This window comes from Labeo rohita, chromosome 10 (assembly GCF_022985175.1).
Source record: "Labeo rohita strain BAU-BD-2019 chromosome 10, IGBB_LRoh.1.0, whole genome shotgun sequence".
Lineage (NCBI taxonomy): Eukaryota > Metazoa > Chordata > Actinopteri > Cypriniformes > Cyprinidae > Labeo > Labeo rohita.
In genome coordinates, this window is record NC_066878.1 from 7,703,451 (window position 1) to 7,723,213 (window position 19,763).

A 19,763-nucleotide genomic window follows, 5' to 3' on the forward strand; every position below is an offset into this window, starting at 1 on the left:
AACAACACTCAGATGACTTGGAAAAAGATTTGATTCCACATGACCCCTTTAAATCAAAAGGAAGCATGCATGATTTGTAAATGAACTTGATGGTATACCCTTAAAGCATAAAAATGGCTGTTGAAGCTGCAGCTGAATTTACAAATCACATCATTAGTATTTCAGCACATGGGAAAAAAACAGGGGTAAGAGTTTTTGCAATAGAAACACACAAACACTGTTAGAAAGCAAAAAGCACCTGTCGTTCAATCACACACACAAAGCAGACATCCTGTACCTAAAGACGCTCTAAAGGAAATCCTTCAGAGACAGCTGTGCAAAAGGGTCCTGTCCCGGAGCTCTGAGAGGACTTGAACTGGAAGGACTAGAGGCTGTAGAGAGCTAGTTCAGAAAGAATGAGAGAGATTGAAGGGGTCCGGTACAGCCAGGAAACACTCACACACACACACAAGAGGAAAATTAAGAGCCAGACAGGCTAGAGAATATAAAGAGGGTCTTTTCTAGTCGCTAAAATCCCTGCAAAGCTGTGAGATGGTACTGATTTCCTGCACTAACACTACTGCAGAAATGAAGCAGCGGTGGCGGGGGGCACGATATGTATTTCGAGCTGAGAATTTGGTGCGGTGTGGAATACATATCCTTCCCCAGAGATGTGTGAAGGCCACAATGCTAGGTTTCATATTCAGAAGTGCGCTGCGATGGCACATGAGGGTGAACAAACTAGAGCGCATTCTGAATAAAGCCTCTGGCGTTCCTGAGCCGCTTCTAGAATAGAGCGTGATCAGTCGGGGTTGAGCCGATGGCTCTATTACAAGAAGGATCATGGGGCTGGATAAATGCAAAAACATTTATCAAAAAGCACCTGTGCTCTGAAATGGACAAATTTGTTTGGCTTACAATTTTGTGGGCCAAACTGCTCCTTGTGTGTGAGATCATACCTGTGCCCCTGAGACTGGGCCAAAGGGATTGGCCGGCCGCATCACAGGCTGGGTGTACATCATGGTGGGCTGGGTCATCATGGCCATGGAGCCCATTTGTGGGGGCTGGAAAGGAATGAAACCAAAGTTAGAGGAATAAAGAAACTGTTTGGGGCACCGTGTTTATATCTTGAACTTTAAATGCCAATGGCTTACAAATTTTGAAATCACATTCTGTGTGACAGCACTGAAACCCAGCAAAGAAAAATGTAAGCCAGTCTGAACCCACTGTTCTCATTTGATCTGACTGGAGTTACTGTTTAACTCCACCTGAGCTATATGACATGCAGTAGACAGGAGAAGTTAGACAGAGAAACCTCTTTTGTTTTTGATGTCTGGGGTTTTTGAAATAACTTGTTTTTTTACATTAGTTCTAACTCTTAAGAGAAAAAAAGCTGAGGCATATGGAAGGATTGGACTGGAGGATCCAAAATGGATGAGTCATAATAGCAGTTACGTAAGTGCGGATGCTGTTATTGAAAAGCGTCATTTACAGAGCGGCGTCCTCTCTTTAAGCCATTAACCACAGCCTGCGCTGCTTTACCTGTATGGCGTACTCAACCTTTATTACTCGGTTCTATTGAGAATTCTCTAAAAGATGGCTAAAAGTCTTAAAGGGGTCCTATTATGCTCTTTTACAAAGTCTTCATTTTGTTTTGGAGGCGTACTAGAACATGCTTTCATGCTTGGTGGTTCAAAAAACACATTATTACAATACATTTCTCCCAGCCTGGCACAAATGGCTCGAATAGCTCTGGGTTTAATAAAGGCCAGCCTTCCGAAAAACGAAATGTGTTGTGATTGGTTAGCTGTCCCACTGCATTGCGATTGGCGAATAGCTTAAATGGTGTTTCAGTACTGCCGTGCCCCTTGTCAAAGAAGCTCAGTGTACAACTGTTAGCGTAAGCTAGATTAAAGTGATTCTTACGTTTTAAATATGGATATTTTGTCTTACAAAAATGCATTGATTCGCAATAGAAGGCCTTTATTCACTCCCCGGAGCCGTGAGAGGCACTTTTTATTATGGATGGATGGATGGATGCATATTATTGGACTTGTTTTGGACTGATGACGAGAAACAACCATCTATGCCCTTCTAAAGCATGGGAGTGCAATGATAAATTTTAATATAACTTTGATTGCATTCGTCTGAAAGAAGGAAGTCATATACACCTAGGATGCATGGAGGGTGAGTAAATAATTCGCTACAGTAGTCTTGGGTCCTATCGTCAGCCTGCGAGATCGCCGATACATGATATTATCGTGCTAATGTATTTAATTATTTACATACTTAGTTCCGTTGCCCGAAACCAGCTCCAGCGTAAGGCTAAAAGCAGCCTAACATTATCAAAAAACATCACCACTGATCAGCCTAGCCTATTCTAGTGCAAGTTTATGCATTTTAAAAAAAACACTATCTAAACACGCTATCTACATTGTATGATTAATAAATCTTTTACCACACACTGCACACTTCTGTGGCGCGTTACGGCTCCGACGTGGCAACTGGAATAGATCACGGATTCGGCATGTGTTTCGACCCCCGGTAATGCACACGTCTGCGGTGTTACTGCTCTGAAGAGGCCACTCTAGTCAATGCTTGTGTTTATACCCACCGCGCTGCGGCTCATTAAAGCGGTTCTCCGAGCTGCATCACTAAAGTCAGGCTAATCCCCCACCTCGTCCCTAACCACCCCCCAACAATCTGAATTTCCATGGGCGGGATTTAATTTAATGATATTCTAATGGACCACGTTGTGACATCATTGCATGCGGAAAACAAACGGTGTAGCCCAAAGGAGCCGTAAGTTGTAGTTCCTGAAAAGTGATTTTTAAAAAACAAAATATCTCCTTTTGGAGTGGACTTTGAGATTTGTAACTTCGTAGATCTTTTTTATGCCTAAAGATACACATCACACACTGACTAAAATTCAAAAACTGAAAGGGCATAATAGCCCCCCTTTAAGAAAAGACTCAATTATGATTAGAGGATGAAAGGATCGTGCTTATGTGCTCCCTCAGTCCAAGTGGATTTTAAGTGCAATAAAAATAAATAAATAAAAGTAATTTATATAAAAATAAAAAAATAAATGTAATTATTATTTAAAATATAAAATTACAGCTTGTAATTGTTTTTTTATGTATTACCAATAACATCAACAACAATGATAATAAATGTAATTAAAATAACAATTTAATTGAAAATAAAATTACTACATAAATATAATTAATTGTAATAAAATTAGGTGCAATAAAATTAGGCTACATCAAGATTTTAAAATAGATCCTGTTTCATGTTTAATAAACAAATACATTTTAAATATAATTTAAAATAGAATGAATTTATAATAGCAAATACAATTTATTTTATTAAAAATAAAACAAATGTATAATTATGTATAAAATTATGACTTTAACATGAGTCCTCTTTCATGTTTAATAAATAAATAAATTCATTTCAATTTCAAATATAATAAATTATGACAAGAAGAAATTAGATTTTATTAAAAATAAAACTTAAAAATATATAAATCAAATACAATTATAAGAACTTTAACATGGGTCCTCTTTCAGGTTCATTAAATAAATACAATTGAAATATTATTTAAAATATAATAAATTATGACGACATAATCGTAATAATAATAATAATAATGCACTTTATTTGATTAAAAATGAAGATTAAAAAATACAAGTATGAATAATATTTTAATGACTAACATGGATCCTCCTTCATGTTTAATAAATAAATACAATTTAATTTTAAATTAATTTGTAAATTAATATATAATTTGTAAATTAATATAATTTAAATTAATATATTTTAATTAATTTGAAAAATATAATAAATTATGTGACATAAGTTTATTTTATTTTATTAAAAATTAAAACTTGAAAATATACAATTATGAATAAAATGAGGAAGACTTTAAAATGGGTCCTCTTTCATGTTTAATACATGAACAAATACAAATTAATTTGAAATAAAATATAACAAATGGTATGACCTAATAATAATAATAATAATTATTATTATTATTATTATAGATTTGATTAGAAATAAAACAAAAAAAATATAATTATGAATAATATTATAAGGACGTTAACATGGGTTCTCTTTCATGTTTAATAAACAAAAAGGCTAATTAAAAATATATTAAATAAATAAAACACTACCTGTTGCCTTTTCTTTAAGCTAAGGGCTCATGGAAGAGAAAGCAGTGTAGCCATAACATGATAAAACAGGAAAAAAAAAAAAAGAAAGTCCCTGTAATGTTGCCCTACACTCAATGAAGAGGTGCTTCGGACTTTGAGGGCCTTTCATTCTGTTTTGCACACCCACACTGCTCCGGTGGGGCCCGACAGCATCACAACAGCCTCTGAATATACAGGAGTTTAAAAGCTAAAAAGCTAATACTTCTGACACCGACAGAGTGAGTAATGCACAAATCCTCAGTTTCCACTCACCATTGCGTATCCCATCATTCCTGTGGGCGTCGTGGCAGGGAAGGCCATGACAGAAGGAGCCTAGGAGGACACGTTCGGCGTTAGTACAGAAATACCACAGGTAAAACATCATCAGCTTTTTTTAGCATGAAAGAGTGATTCTTCTGAACACCTTGAGTGAGAAATTTCCACTCGAGCAGCCATGAGATCACAGCTGCCCCAGACACGCCATCTCAGTTTCCACGTTTACACACAGTGCACGGTGAACAAAGACAACTTTGTGCAAACTAACAGAACGCTTTTTTAAAATTCATTTGCAAAAGATACTCAAGTCTTTTAGCTTTCTCTCTTCATGGAGAGCCGTTCACATCTGGGAAACATTAGCGATGTCTTTACACACTCCAACCAGAGCATCAAAACAGGAATATAGGCAAGGAGATAAAGAGGAAGAGAGCGAGAAACTGTGTGTGTGTGCCCTCTTTGAAGGCAGAGTGATTAGTTGCAGGTGCAGGGCTCTGGTGGAAGAGAGAAGCTCTTTGTGAAGGAGCTGTGAGATTCTCAGTAAGGCCTTCGGTAGCTACAGACACACTTTTATTTCCACTCGTGCACCATTGAAATGTGTGACAGACTCTGGACGGCCTTTGAATTCAGCAGAGCGACTGTGACCAAACGACCAATAAATTGTAAAATGAACATTTGAACTGAGGGCATTTACCCATTAACTATAAAAACTGCAGAGGAGATTGTTTTAATGTCACAACTAGGGGTGTGCGATAATGACAAAAAAAAAAAATATATACCTCAATATTCTCTAGAACTTTGTCAGTAATGATAATTAGACGATATTTTGCTGAGCATGTTATCGTGCTGATATTTTGGCAGGTTTAAGAGTCACAGAAATTAACTTTTCCAATAAATGTACATGGATTTTTACCTTTTATGGGCCTTTTTTGCCTTTATAAGGTCATTTTTTCTAACCTAATTAAATATGTGCATAATCTTCTGTCAAATTCTTACATTTAGCCAATAAATTCAAATAGTAAGACACTATAGGGCTGTTACCAAACAAATGAAATCAGTATCAACAAAATCTGTGTTTGCAATGAAGAAGTGGCACAGAATCTTCATCTGAAGTGGCATTTGGATGCATGTACATAGACTGTTTAATGCAGGACATGAATGCAGTTAACTTGCAGTTACAAATGCATAATTAATGTATTGATGTTAAAAAAAAAGTTGAATACTGATATTTTAAATAATTTTTGGGGGAAAAAAGGGAAAAAACACTTTAAAAGGGTCATCGGATGCCCATTTTCCACAAGTTGAAATGATTTTTTAGGGTCTTAATGAAGTCTATAACATGCTTTGGTTAAAACTTCTCAATTGTAGTGTAAAAAACACTTTTTTACCCTGCCAAAATCAACTCTGCAAAAATCATCCTGTTCTGATCGAGGTTGCTTTAAATGTTAATGAGCTCTGCTTGCCCCGCCCCTCTCTTCTCTCTGTGGAGTGACGAGCCGGTTTACTTTAGCCGTATTTAGCCGCGTTTAACCACTAAACTTGCTAACTAGCACGCTACATGGATTTTTATCATTATAGGGTACATGTGTACATACACTGCCAACACACAATAATGTTCAAACAACATGTAAAATTGAACTTTGCGTCCGATGACCCCTTTAAATATAAACCTAAAATCACCAGTAGGTGGCGGCAAATTACGGCATGAGTGAAAGAAAGTAAGTGGAAGTAAAAATGTTATTGCGACCACTATTGCGACAGTTTATGTCTGAATTGCGAGACAATCGTATTTGTGAGAAAAAAGTCATAACTGTGAGTTTTTAATATCGCAATTCTGACTTTTTCTCAGAACTGCTTGATATAAAATTGTAAAGTCAGAATTGTGAGATATAAAATCGCAATTGTGAATTATAAAGTCAGAATTGCAAGATATAAACAATTCTGAATTTTTCCTGAGAATTGCTTGATAAAAACTTGCAACAGCAAGTTATAAAGTCAAAATTGCAAGATAAAAACTTGCAGTTCTTTTTTCTCAGAATTTCTTGATATAAACTTGCAATTGTGAGTTTTATAGTCAGAACTGCGAGATATACACTCAATTCAGACTTTTTTCCCCCTCAAAATTGCATGATATAAACTGACATTTGCAAGAAATAAAGTCAGAATTGTGATATAAAATCTCACAACTTTTTTTTTGCAAATATGATGTAGTATCTCGCAATTAAGACTTTTTTCCTCAGAACTGAGATATAAACTCGCAATTTTGAGGGTGAAAAAAGACTGATACGTTCTCATAATCTCGCAATTCTGACTATAACTCGAAATTGAGTTTATATCACAATTCTGAGAAAAAAAAAGTTAGAATTGCGAGTTTGTATCTTGCAGTTCTGAGAAAAAAAGTCTGATAATTAGATAATATTTTGTATCTTACAATTCTGAGAAAAAAATCTGAATTGTGAGCTAAAAAGTCGCAATTACCTTTAATTTTTTATTCTGCTGTGGCTTTGTTTGGAACTATTCTTCTTGTAGAAATACTGAAAAATGTAAGTCACTTGATATTAACTTGTTTATTGAGCTGTTCATCAAATCATTATCACATTAGCAATCGTGTTGCTGATATTTGAAGAAAAACGTCACTCTTTGTGTCATATTAACTATATTAGATGATACAGATATAAAAGTAGGGCTGTGCGATTTTTCCGATTTAAATTCCAATGTAATGTTTTGCCACGATTCAATTTTTTAGAAATAATTGCGTTTTTTAACAGAAATAATACCAAACCTTAGAATTAGACAGTTTGACAATATGCCAATGATAACAGTATAGAGAAAAGAACGATCCAACTGCACGTTGGCGCACATGATTAACCGCTCACGTGTGTTGACAAAGGGGCGATATAGGCAGAATAGGAAAAACATGCAAGATGAGAGTGAACTTCTTTTAACTTGAGTGCTGCGTTTTTAGAATGCCGTTTCATACGAGACACTGCATTAGACATGAGTGCAACAGTCAAACACGTCCATAGAAAAAACAATGGAAAAGCAGCGCAGTTAAATTAAAAAAAAACCTATGAATAACTACTTCTGTATGTCTAATATTTCAAGTTTGCATCATGATGACAGGCTGAAAGCTGCTGTTCATTGTTTTTTCAGAACATTTAAAGTTAATAATAGTCTGCTGGTATTATACCTTCAGTCATTGTGAATTTGAATGACCTTAACATTTGCGATTTTTTTAAAAGCATTTTCCTCATATTATTTCTTAACATAATATGCATTAAGACAAGTTTTACAAGATGTACTTGCAGTTTATGTAATTCAGCATCTTTTCTGCAAAGATATTTAACAAGTGATTTGTTTAACATTTACATGTTGACAACCAAGTGGTGCATTTGGAATAGATTTCCTTTAACTTGAGGATTAATTAAAAAAAAAAAAAAAAAAAAAAAGTTACTTGAATCATGTAGTTACATTTTCAAGTTGATTAGTTAAAAATCATAAAAATAAATAAATAAATAAATAAGAGAATCAGTCAAACGTTCTGAAAAAAAAAAAAAAAAAAAAAAAAAAAAAAAAAATTTAGAAAAAAAAAAAAAGATTTAATTTTTTGGCCATATCACCCAGCCCTATAAAAAAGACTTTTTATAAAAAGAAAGAAAAAAATAAATAAATAAATAAGATACGGGGGCATAATTGTCTGCTTATCTTACATTTTTTGTGGGAATTCTAAATGTATTTTAATTGACTAAATAGTTTTTTGCAAAATACTCAATAACTTAAAGTTAAGTCTTACAAGATGTAGTTGAAGTTCATGCATCTTTTCTGCAAAGATATTTAACAAGTGATTTGTTTAACATTTACATCATGTTGACAACTTCAAGTGTGGTGCATTTGGAATAGATTTTCTTTAACTACAGGGTTAAAAAAAAAAAAAAAAAAAAAAAAAATTACTTGAATTGTGTAGTTACATTTTTTAAGTTGATTAGTTAAAAATCGTACACCATAAATAAGAGAATCAGTCAAACATTCAAAAAAATAAATTAATTATTAAAAAAAAAAAAACAAAAAATTGAGATTTAAATTTTTTGCCATATCGCCCAGCCCTATATAAAAGAAAAAAAAATTGTACGGGGGCATAATTGTCCGCTTATCTTTCATTTTGGGGGAATTCTGAATGCATTTTAATTGACTAAATAGTTTTTTGCAATATACTCAATAACGTTAAATCACAATTACAATATTATCGTAGACTATATATAACTCGCACACCCCTAGTCACAACACAATACAATAATTACAATATATGATACATAATTGCTTTCCTTTTGACAATTCACCAAAGAATCCTTTAAAAATTTTACCAATCCTCATTTACCAATTTTAACAAAATTTTACAAAGCTCTGAAAAAGTTTCTTAATTGAATGCAGAGCCATAATTTTCTATTTTACAAAAAGATCATTTACAGTCTCTTATTGATTTTAGAACTCAACCTTGTTTTTCTGTGTACGTCGCACTAAATCAGAACACACTGCAATGAATCTCAAGATGATGAAAGACAAACGTGTTTGAGGAATCTCAATAAAAAGGTACTTCGTAAACTTCCAGCTAGAGTAAGCAAACAGCTCAGTCGTACGGCAATCTTAGAAGAAACAGTTCCTACAGAAACGTTTGACAAGCACAAACAACTCGGCAGGAGTAAATATGACTTAATCATGCTGATCAGTCCAGCTCAGCATATCCTGTTTAAGAAAGAACAAACTCTCCAGTGGAAGTGTTTCCATCAGAATGTTTACCAAGGCACGTCACGGATCTGAATCATACAGTTGGAGTACCTACTTTATTGGACTTTGCACATTGTCCGGTAAACCCTCGGCTGGAAACACTACCCCGTTGATTCACGGCAAAATGACTACAGTTGTTTGCCGATGGCAATAAACAAATGAAACCGACAAGAGGAAAGGGTATAGGAGGAACAGAGCTGGCAGCCATGCCGAGATAACATCTGGTTAGATCAGCTCATGGGTTTCAGTGCAATTTTGGTCACTCAAACAAACACACAGGTCATAAACTGTGACCAAAGCAAAGGCGGTGGGGTTAATAATCTCATGCGTCTCAGAGAATGGTTCAACTCAACGTTTTGACTTACGTATTGTGGGAAAAGCATGCCATTCTGTTTATCCCGTCGGACGAGAATGGTTACACAACGCAACAAACACAATTAGAGGGCATACAACACAATAACATCTCACATTGTGAGCTCACACAAACACATTGTCAACACAGACAAGACAGAATACATTCCAGCTGTTTTTGAGAGTGGATTACAGCTCTGTTCCAAACGCTAATGTGCTGCCTAACTAGGAAACATTATGCCTAATATCTAATTTTGGTCAAAATAAAAGCAAAATTGTGTATATACAACCTAGGGCTCTTTAAAAAAAAAAAGTACTAGGGTCAACAGGGCTACAGAAATTGTCAAATTTAGCCAAAATGCGATCAATCCGATGCAAAGTAGGATGTCACGAGAGCATACCAACTCCAATGGAGATGTTCACAGTTAACGATAAACAGATAAAGTAAATGAAATGCATCAGTGAGTCAAAGTTTCAACATCACATGATGATAAAGCAGGTTAAACAAATGTTTGCGGAGACAGGAATGCAAAACTCCTCCATAACAAACGCTAGCATTTTGCTAGCCATTTGTGCCTGTATACATCATCCAAGCATCGCAATGCTACTTTGAGCACATGAAATGGAGTTTTTGCTAATGTCAAGCCTTTCAGTTCAGTCATTTATAATGCCGTCTTTGAAAGTAGCTGCCCATCGAGACGGCAGACAGCGAGGCAGCTCATTAGAGTTTGGAACAGAGCCTATGTTTCAGAATCGGTGGAGGAACTCCAGTTATTGTCTGTCTGTTGGATTATGACAGTTGTTTCTAACACAAGTCTTGTTTCATTTGAGTCAGAGAAAGCACATATTGTTGTCCTCACCATGGTGGCAGGGTTCCATGTTGTGGTCGGAGCTGTCTTTGGTTGCCAGTTGGTTCCTCCAGTCAACTTCTTTTCTCCGGGTTGACTCCAGTGGATGTCACTGAGGAGGAACAGAAGAAATAATCATGATCAATCACTGGGTTTGAAGAGGATGATGAATTAGGATTGAGATGAGCAGCAAATGTTCTTACTTCTTTGTTGTTCCGTTTCCAATACCGAGATCTGGGAGAAAGAGAAAACTGGTGAGGAATATGCCAGGCATTATGTAACGCTAAATTCTCCCTTTTAAGATCCTAAATCAATAAATAAAACAAAAGTTGCTGTTTTTTTTTTTTTTTTTTAAATAGTAAAATATTGAAATGTTAGTAATTCCTGAAATGTTTTTGTAATTTTTGTAATTAATACTAGCAACAATAATATTATTATTGGCAAATGCATTTATTTATTTTTTAAATTCTTATTTTATTTTATTTATTTTTTCTCAAATGCATGTTATTAGCAACCCATGTTCCCAAATACACTACCACTCAAAAGTTTTTGAACAGTAAGTTTAATGTTTTTTTTAAAGAATTCTCTTCTGCTCACCAAGCCTGCATTTAGTGAATCCAAAATACAGCAAAAGCTGTAATATTCTGAAATATTTTTACTATTTAAAATAACTGCTTTCTTTTTTTGAATATTTTTTTAAATGTAATTTATTCCTGTGATTAAAGCTAAATTTTCAGCATCATTACTCCAGTCTGCAGTGTCACATGAACTCATTCTAATATGCTGATTTGCTGTTCAAGAATGTTTTTATTATTATTATTATTATTATTATTATTATTATTATTATTATTATTATTATATGTTAAAACAGTTAAGCACATTTTTTTTTTAGGAGTCTCTGATGAGTAGAAAGATTCAAAGATCAGCATTTATCTGAAATTAAAACTTTTGTAACATTATGCACTATACTATTTAAAAGCTTGGAGTCAGTTTAATTTTTGGGGGAGTTAGAGAAATTAATACTCTTATTTAGCCGGAATGCTTTAAATTGATAAAAACATTTATAATGTTACAAAAGATTTAGATATTTCATGTAAATGCTGTTCTTCTGAACTATCTATTCAAAGACACGAAAAAAATTCTAATCTGCTGTTTTCAACATTAGAATAAATATTTTTTGAGCAGCAAATCAGAATATTACAATGATTTCTGAAGGATCATGTGACTGGAGTAATGATGCTAAAAATTCAGCTTTGAAATCACAGAAATAAATGTAATTTTAAAATATATTAAAATAGAAAAGAGTTATTTTAAATAGTAAAAATATTTCAAAATTGTACCATTTTTGCTGCACTTCGGATCAAATAAATGCAGGCTTGGTGAGCAGAAAAGTCTTCTTAAAAAAAAAAAAATTAATAATCTTACTGTTCAAAAACTTTTGACTGGTAGTGTATCCATAAACTCAAATATATCACTGTGTTTTTTAATACATAAATATAATTAAATTCAACAAAGTAAGCCATTTCACAACTCCAGTTTTATTTCAATTAATCGTGCAGCTCCAATACAGAGGGTCGTTTGTATGATATAACAAGAACTGGATGCTTACTGCCCACAAGGTTGGCAAGGGAAGAATCCAAGTCATCGGAAACCAGTTTGCCTGGCTGTTGGGCGCTGGGCGTCAGGCCCTGGTTGGGAGAGGCCACTGTGGGTTTCAGGATGCCACCTAAAATATCATCTTAAACAAACAGAGGAGAGGGAATGGGAGAGGGATAAAAGACGCAGACAACACACAAACAGAAGAAGCGCAATTAGGTTGGGTGGAGCGAGTGGCGGCCGCCCTTTGAGCAAACGGTGCAGGACCGAAAGTGAAAGAATGTGGGTAAAATCTTGTGAAGTCAACTCACCCAGACATGCAGTGCCATGCAAACCCAGCGGCCCAAATAGATCAAACCACACAGTGAGAGGAGAGAAAGAGGACAGAATGAGGAACATCTCAACTCATGGTGGTCTTATCTTACATGACACAGGCTCACATTTAAAAATCCTTTCAAATTCAAATCAACTTCCGCAATGTACTATATTTACATGGGAAAAAAAGGATACATTTTAACAACAAAGTTGTTTTAGTGGTAGATTTTTGAAACGTTTGCAACGGAAACATTTTATGCCCCAAAAAGATATTGTTAAAATAGTCCATGTGACATCAGTGGTTCAACCTTAACTTTATGAAGCTACAACTTTTTGTGCACAAAGAAAACAAAAATAATGATTTCATTCAACAATTTCTTTTCTTCTGTGTCACTCTTGAACCACTAATGTCAAGGATTTTTTTTTTTTTAAAGATTTCCTACTACCTTTCTGGAACTTGAACGTGTCAGTTGCATCAAAAATATCTTAATTTGTGTTTGAAAGACAAATGAAGGTCTTAAGGGTTTGGAACGACATGAAGGTGAGTAATGACAGAATTTTCATTTTTGGGTGAACTATCCTGTTCATTTTTGTCGCAAGCTGGACTCCATGTTTTATAGTATATTTTATTATAAAATCTGATTACAAAACCATTGAGTTTAAATCAAAATGAAGACCCAATGACACCAAGATTTAAGCAAATTAATGCTTCAAATTTGTTTTATAAAAAGCCTGAGGGGTGATTTGTGTGTTTAAAAAGCAAGTTTCAAACATGCATTATTGAGAACATGACACAAAAGAGATGAAGTCTTTAAACACATTATGATCACTTTTCTAATGAAAATATCACAGTAAACTTATGAGAACGAAAAGTGTTCGTATAACTGTTTTCACATGCTAGTTCCACTTAAGCATGGACTCTATAAAGGCACCCAAAACATGTTGACCTTCAGTGGTGAGATGGATGTGAAGCATCATGTGTGGAGAAAAGCAGTGAGTGAGTCACAGCAACTGGGTTAAATTCTCTCTTACCAGCCGAGTCTGTGCTGTTCGCGGCCAACTTATTGCCAAACACGGAGTCGAAGTCGACATTAAGGCCTGTCGAACTGGGAGGCTGGGCGGCGGAAGGTGCAGAGAACCCTGTGTTAAAGGAAATAAGGTCAGACCTAAAAAAAACACCGCAGACTGCTTCACCTACACATGTTTGAGGGCTGGAGAAATGCCAGAGAACAGCAATTTTAACAGTGGTTAATGTTCTTCCAGCTCACGTGTGATGCATAATTGACATGACTAATTTAAATGGATCGATTCTGGCGTAGTCTACGGATTTCCAAAAATGTCAGCGGTTGGACTGGGTTAGCCCACGGCAACTGACTCATACTTCCCACAACATGTTTGTAGTTACAAAAGCGGCCATTTGAGTTTAACCAACAACCACATCAGCTGCATCAAGTCAACTAATCCTGTCAGATAAAAGTTGTTCATTTCATTCAGCTTCTTCAATATACCAGTTTCATCTAGTATCCTAGCCATTCGAGGTAAAGTAACAAAAAAAAAAAGGGTCAATAACATTACATTATAATTATGTTATAATATTAATTTACACTATTTTTATTTGCATATTTTATTATGCAAGCCAATTAAATAATAAAACTAGTTATGATATTATGATATTAATCAAATTAAATATTGCATACTAATATTTCCGTGGAGTGTTATTGTTAACTAAAACTATTACAAATTATTTTTGTTAATTGAGCTGAAATTGAGCTGAAATAAAATATATATTGATAAAATGTTAGAAATAAACATTGGCAACTAACTGAAAATTTAGTTGAAATAAAGCTAAAGTCCTAAAAATCACGAAAAAATAAATAAATAAATAAGTTAAAGAGAAAAAAAATATAAAAGACAAAGCACTAAAAATACTAAAGCTATGAGTAAAATTAGAATAAAACTGAAAATATTAAATACTACAAGAGTATAATAAGAGTATATAAATAATACTACAATAACACTGTCTTTAAGGTGACATGATGGTGTTAAAAAAATAAATAAATAATAAAAAAAAAAGATATTATATATATTTTTATATTGACATCTGATTGGCTAAGAGGAGTGCAATATTCTAGTTATATCGGAACTCCAACCGTTTCACCGTTTGTGGTATTTCTCATAGCGAGTGTTATGGTGGACACCCAAATTCACTTTAATTTTCTAAAGAATATTGTTTTTGTTACTGAATGTAGCTTTAAGAGTTTTTAAGGGCAAGAATGTACTTGTTTAGACTTAAAATATTCAGCAAAATCACAGTCATGCCGATATAGAGCCATATTTGAATTATGAATATGGGTTTTTGACGTGACATTGCATTTTCACTGTCCCACAAGATAAAAATGAATATAATTCATATTGGCAATATTTAAAATGCTGTAAATCGTTAAACATTTCTTTGTCCTGCATGGATCTGTTGTTATAAAAGCTGCAGTGTTATTCGATTTTCTTTTTCTTTTTTTTACATTTTTGATCCAAATCTTAAAACTGTGCTATAGTGTGACCGTCTCCAGCATGGTTTAATAAATTACAACTTTTATAAAAATCTAATTAGTTGAAGGAATCCATTCATGGTCGTGTTACTGAAGCCCCTTGTCAAGCCCATGACGTGCACATGGTCAATTTTTGTCTCAGGATTGTTCAAGTATTTAACTTTTTTGGAGCCACTACAAAAGTGTAGTGTTAGTTTTGTCATCCTTTGGATACTTCTATAACTATACTTCTTAATTAAAAACTATATGTTAAACTACATAATCATGGGAAATTATAAAAATGTGTCTCACTAACCGCTAATGACAGGTTAACTCGGAAAACAAGGTCATTAAATGACACGGAAGGCTGAAACGTTGTATGGTGTGAAAGATGTCATACCAGAGGATATGGTCTCTTTAAGATGCATTTTAAATAATTAAATAAGATTTAACTCCTTTTTATTCTTTTCTGATTATTTTCAGTGTTCTTAAATGCAATAATTACAATAATTAAACTATTTTCTGATGTTTTTGCAGAAAACTTGTACTGTTATAAAGTGTTGTGAAATTAAGTAGAAAATGTGATACTTTATTTTTGAAACAGAAAGAATTGAGGGATAGAAATTAGTGGAAGAGACACAGAAATACAGACAGAAAATTAACAGATCAACCAGAAGGAAGAAGATCCTTAAAAACAGTAAAATTCATATATATATATATATATATATATATATATATATATATTTATTTTTTTATTTTTTTATTATATATATTTTTTTTTTTAAATAAATTTACATTTATTTTACTGGCTATTTGTCAACTACTCGTATATAAATTTTCCTTATCATTATACTGATTGTTACCTATTTTTTTCATAATTAATTGTGCTAAAGTAAATTAATAAATTTAAAAAAAAAAAGTTAATGAAAGCTGAAAACACTGGTTCCAAACTTGAACTGCGAGCTGAACATCTGAATTGACTGAACTGATAAACCTGTTCCTACCAGCTCAACAAAAGCGCACCTGCAAAATGAAAGAAAGGACTAGACACAGCTGAAGGACACAGACAGAAAGAGAAACAAGCTGGAGGGACGGCACCTTACCTCCGAATAGTCCAGCTACAGCGGAGGTCTCAGATTGGAAGAGAGGAGTGTTAGGGTAGGCAGCCGGAGAGCAGAATGAGTCTGACAGGCCCAGAACAAAAGCACAGAAGAACCAGAAACCAGAAAATTAGTGAAGAGAGACAAAATTAATGAAAATAATAGCAGGGGGGGGAAAGATATAAAGCCAGCATAACACTATATTCAAGTCAAGAGGGTGGAATTCAAACTAGACTTAAAGGTACTAAGAGTAATTTGGGGTAAAAGCACTCAGAGGGGAAACCATGGGGTAACGCCATTATGTTTCCTGAGGTCAGAAAACATACATCACACTGGGACGTCTGTACCTGAGAGGAAGCAGCCCATCCGAGCAGAGGGCTCGACGGGTGATGCAACGGAACTGCTCGAATCAATAAAGGGATTGTAATTATCTGGAGAACCAAGAAATGAAATTGACATTTGGGAAAAAAACGTGAAAACTTAACACTCTAAGGATGGGGAAAAATAAAAAGGGGAAAAGGAAAATCCAAGGCAGCAAAGCACAACCAAGCAAGTTTTTGAGTAAGGTGGTCTAGAGAACAAAGTACAGACCTTCAACAAACCATCAATTAACTGAGGTTTAGTGTGGGCACAAAGGACCACCAAACTCAAATAGGGTACATGTACAGTTGAAGTAAGTAGTTTACATACACCTTGCAGAAAACGTTATTTTACCAAAATAAGAGGGATCATACAAAATGCATATTTTTTATTTAGTACTGACCTGAATAAGATATTTCACATAAAATACATTTACATGTAGTCCACAAGTGAAAATAACAGCTTAATTTATAGAAATGACACCGTTCAAAAGTTTACGTACGCTTGATTCTTTAATAACCGTGTTGTTACCTGAATGATCCACAGCTGCGTTTTTTTTTTTTTTTTAGTTTTTTTGTGTCCTGAACAGTTAAACTGTCTGCTATTCTTCAGAAAAATCCTTCAGGTCCCACAGATTCTTTGTTTTTCCGAGCATTTTTGTGTATTTGAACCCTTTCCAACAATGACTGTATGATTTTGAGATCCATCTTTTCACAATGAGGACAAGTGAGGGACTCATATGCAACTATTACAGTAGGTTCAAATTGTATCAAAGGGATTAAATACAATTAAAAAAAAGCTGAAAAAACAAATAATTTGTGGGACCTGAAGGATTTTTCTGAAGAACAGCAGGCAGTTCAACTGTTCAGAACAAACAAAGGACTCATGAACAACCATCACTTAAAAAAAACAAAAACAAAAAACAGCTGTGGATCATTCAGGTAACAACACAGTATTAAGAATCAAGTGTCTAAACTTTTGAACAGGGTCATTTTTATAAATTCAACTATTATTTTCTCTTGTGGACTATTATGTAAACATTTTGTGTGACATCTTGTTCAGGTCAGTACTAATAAAAAATAACATGCATTTTGTATGATTCCTCTTATTTCAGTACAATAATTAACATTTTGCAGATTCTGCAAGGAGTATGTAAACTTTTGACTTCAACTGTCTTTTTAAGCCGTTAATTTGTACTTGATAACAGCCATTCTCACTCTTGATCACACTCATATATTCATATTAGACCAGCATTACTCGATCATAAAAGCCAACTCAACATAACACAGCTGTACAAACACAAACGCGCTTTACAGTAGCAACAAACCATCTGTCCATCACTCTCTCAAAAATGTTATTGTTCGCTCTGAGAACATAATAAATAAAGTCCCTAGTGTAGAACAAACTCACAGAAGCTAGACTTCCTTTATTGCTTTTACACAATCATAGAACGGTACACACACACTCAGTGTTTCAAAACCTAGGCTGTGTTCAGAATAGCATATTACCACAAATTCTGCAGTTTATATTGCATATTGACAATTTCCAATGTGACAAAAGAACAAAGTGACATTTTTTGACAAAATTGCCACAATATTGTTTTTTATAGACTCATTATTGAAAGTGTAGTTATTTCAGTTTTTTTACCTTGCCCAAATTGTATTTTCATAATTTTGTACATTGTATATAAACAGAATGAATATGTAATAGTTTTCTATTTTGAGTTGCCTACACAGACAGCATTTTTGAGCATTACCTGTGCATTTAAGCTTTTATGTTAGACTTGTCAAAATACTGTCTTGGTAGGCAGCTTACTAGGTTTTGAGTACACACAGCCGGTATGAACACTGGTTTGACACGTATCAGATATTTTCAGGGTTACTAGGGTCACACCGGTTCTGCCCAGTGGGGTCTTTGTACACTTGATGCGGTGGAGCATTCAGGACAAAAATGAGAGTGGAGGGAAAACAGACCGGCACGCAGCAGGCGAAAGAAAGCAAACAGTGCACTACGTGAGAAAAAAAGAACAGCCGTTTACCACCAAACATTTCATGACTGGGTGTCCTAGAGGAAAAACTAACAGCATCTGAAGACACAACAGGCAGATGGACAGGATCAACAACTGCTTTTGTAAGGAAAGGATTTAAGTTTGGAATGGAGTCATCAACAGCCTCTGTAGACGTGAAAGGATCTACATGGCCAAAGACAAGACAGAAACAGAAAATAACAGGAAAAGGTTAGAAAGAGAGAAAGCATGCAAACACAGACTAACAGACAAATGAAGTGGAGTCTGTTTGGTCTAGATGCTTTCAGATGTAAATAAACTACCACTGCACTAGACTGAATGAGACATCCAACATGGGTTGTAATGAATGTGTAACAAATCATGCATCTAAGCTAAATGGACAGGAATGATTCTTTGAATTAGGACAAATTCCTAAAAACGTATTTGACTGGCTATGTCTAAATTTCAGTAGAACTTTAGTCTGATATGAAGCTATAAAGCTATTCTAAATAAATCTTTAAAAAAACAATATTAAATATGCTTTAAAGTTGTACTGCATAAGATTTATACACAAATTAATTACACTCAACTTTGGGAAAAAAAAAAAAAAAAAAAAAAAGGTATATATAGCATGTGAAATATTATTACTATTTAAAATAACTTTTCTATTTTAATATATTTTAAAATGTAATTTATTCTTATGATCAAAGCCACATTTTCAGCAGTCTCATGATCCTTCAAAAATCAGTCTAATATGCTGATTTACTGTTCAAGAAATATTTTTATTATTTTTATCAATATTTAAAACAATTGAGTACATTTTTTCAGAATTCTTTGATGCACAGAAAGATCCAAAGATCAGCATTTATTTGAAATAAAAAGCTTATTTTTTATTTTTGGAAAGAAATTATAGAAATTAATAACTTTCATTTAGCAATGATGCTTTAAATTGATCAAATGTTACGATAAAGACATTTATGATGTAATAACAAATTACATTTCAGATAAATGCTGCTCTTCTGAACTTTCTACTCAGCTGTTTTCAACATAATAATAATAATAATAATAATAATAATAATAATAATAATAATAATAATAATGTGTTAATCAGAATATTAGAATAAGTGTTGAAGGATCATGCGAGTAATGATGCTAAAACTGTAGCTTTAAATCACAGGAATAAATTACATTTAAAATATATATTTAAATAAAAAAAACTATTTTAAATAGTAAAAATATTTTAAAAATGTAACTTTTTGCTGTACTTTGGATTAAATAAATGCAGGCTTGGTGAGCAGAAGAGACTTCTTTTATAAAAAACAAAAAAAACAAAAAAAAAAAAAAACATTACAAAACTTACTGTTCAAAAACTTTGACAGGCACAGATATATTTTAATTCTAATATAATAATATTTTAAAATTATAAAATATTATTT

The 19,763-nt window shown here is 33.7% G+C and overlaps 1 protein-coding gene across 16 annotated transcripts in view; it reads right to left on the minus strand.

Annotated features, from left to right (window-relative positions):
• picalma (phosphatidylinositol binding clathrin assembly protein a) overlaps nucleotides 1-19,763 on the minus strand; it is a 36,550-nt gene that overhangs the window by 2,746 nt on the left and 14,041 nt on the right. For 2 of the 16 annotated variants that reach the window (XM_051121205.1, XM_051121204.1), the window contains exons 12-22: nucleotides 18,361-18,513; nucleotides 16,310-16,393; nucleotides 15,966-16,046; nucleotides 13,370-13,477; nucleotides 12,036-12,164; nucleotides 10,630-10,660; nucleotides 10,439-10,538; nucleotides 9,593-9,616; nucleotides 4,446-4,505; nucleotides 939-1,043; nucleotides 278-381 (exon numbers count right to left, since the gene is read on the minus strand). In XM_051121205.1, coding sequence (XP_050977162.1) covers nucleotides 289-381; nucleotides 939-1,043; nucleotides 4,446-4,505; nucleotides 9,593-9,616; nucleotides 10,439-10,538; nucleotides 10,630-10,660; nucleotides 12,036-12,164; nucleotides 13,370-13,477; nucleotides 15,966-16,046; nucleotides 16,310-16,393; nucleotides 18,361-18,513 — 968 coding nt within the window. In that variant the 3' untranslated portion in view covers nucleotides 278-288. The remainder of the gene's footprint in view (nucleotides 1-277; nucleotides 382-938; nucleotides 1,044-4,445; nucleotides 4,506-9,592; nucleotides 9,617-10,438; nucleotides 10,539-10,629; nucleotides 10,661-12,035; nucleotides 12,165-13,369; nucleotides 13,478-15,965; nucleotides 16,047-16,309; nucleotides 16,394-18,360; nucleotides 18,514-19,763) is intronic. The other 14 variants (XM_051121208.1, XM_051121206.1, XM_051121212.1 and 11 more) reach the window with 14 other exon arrangements.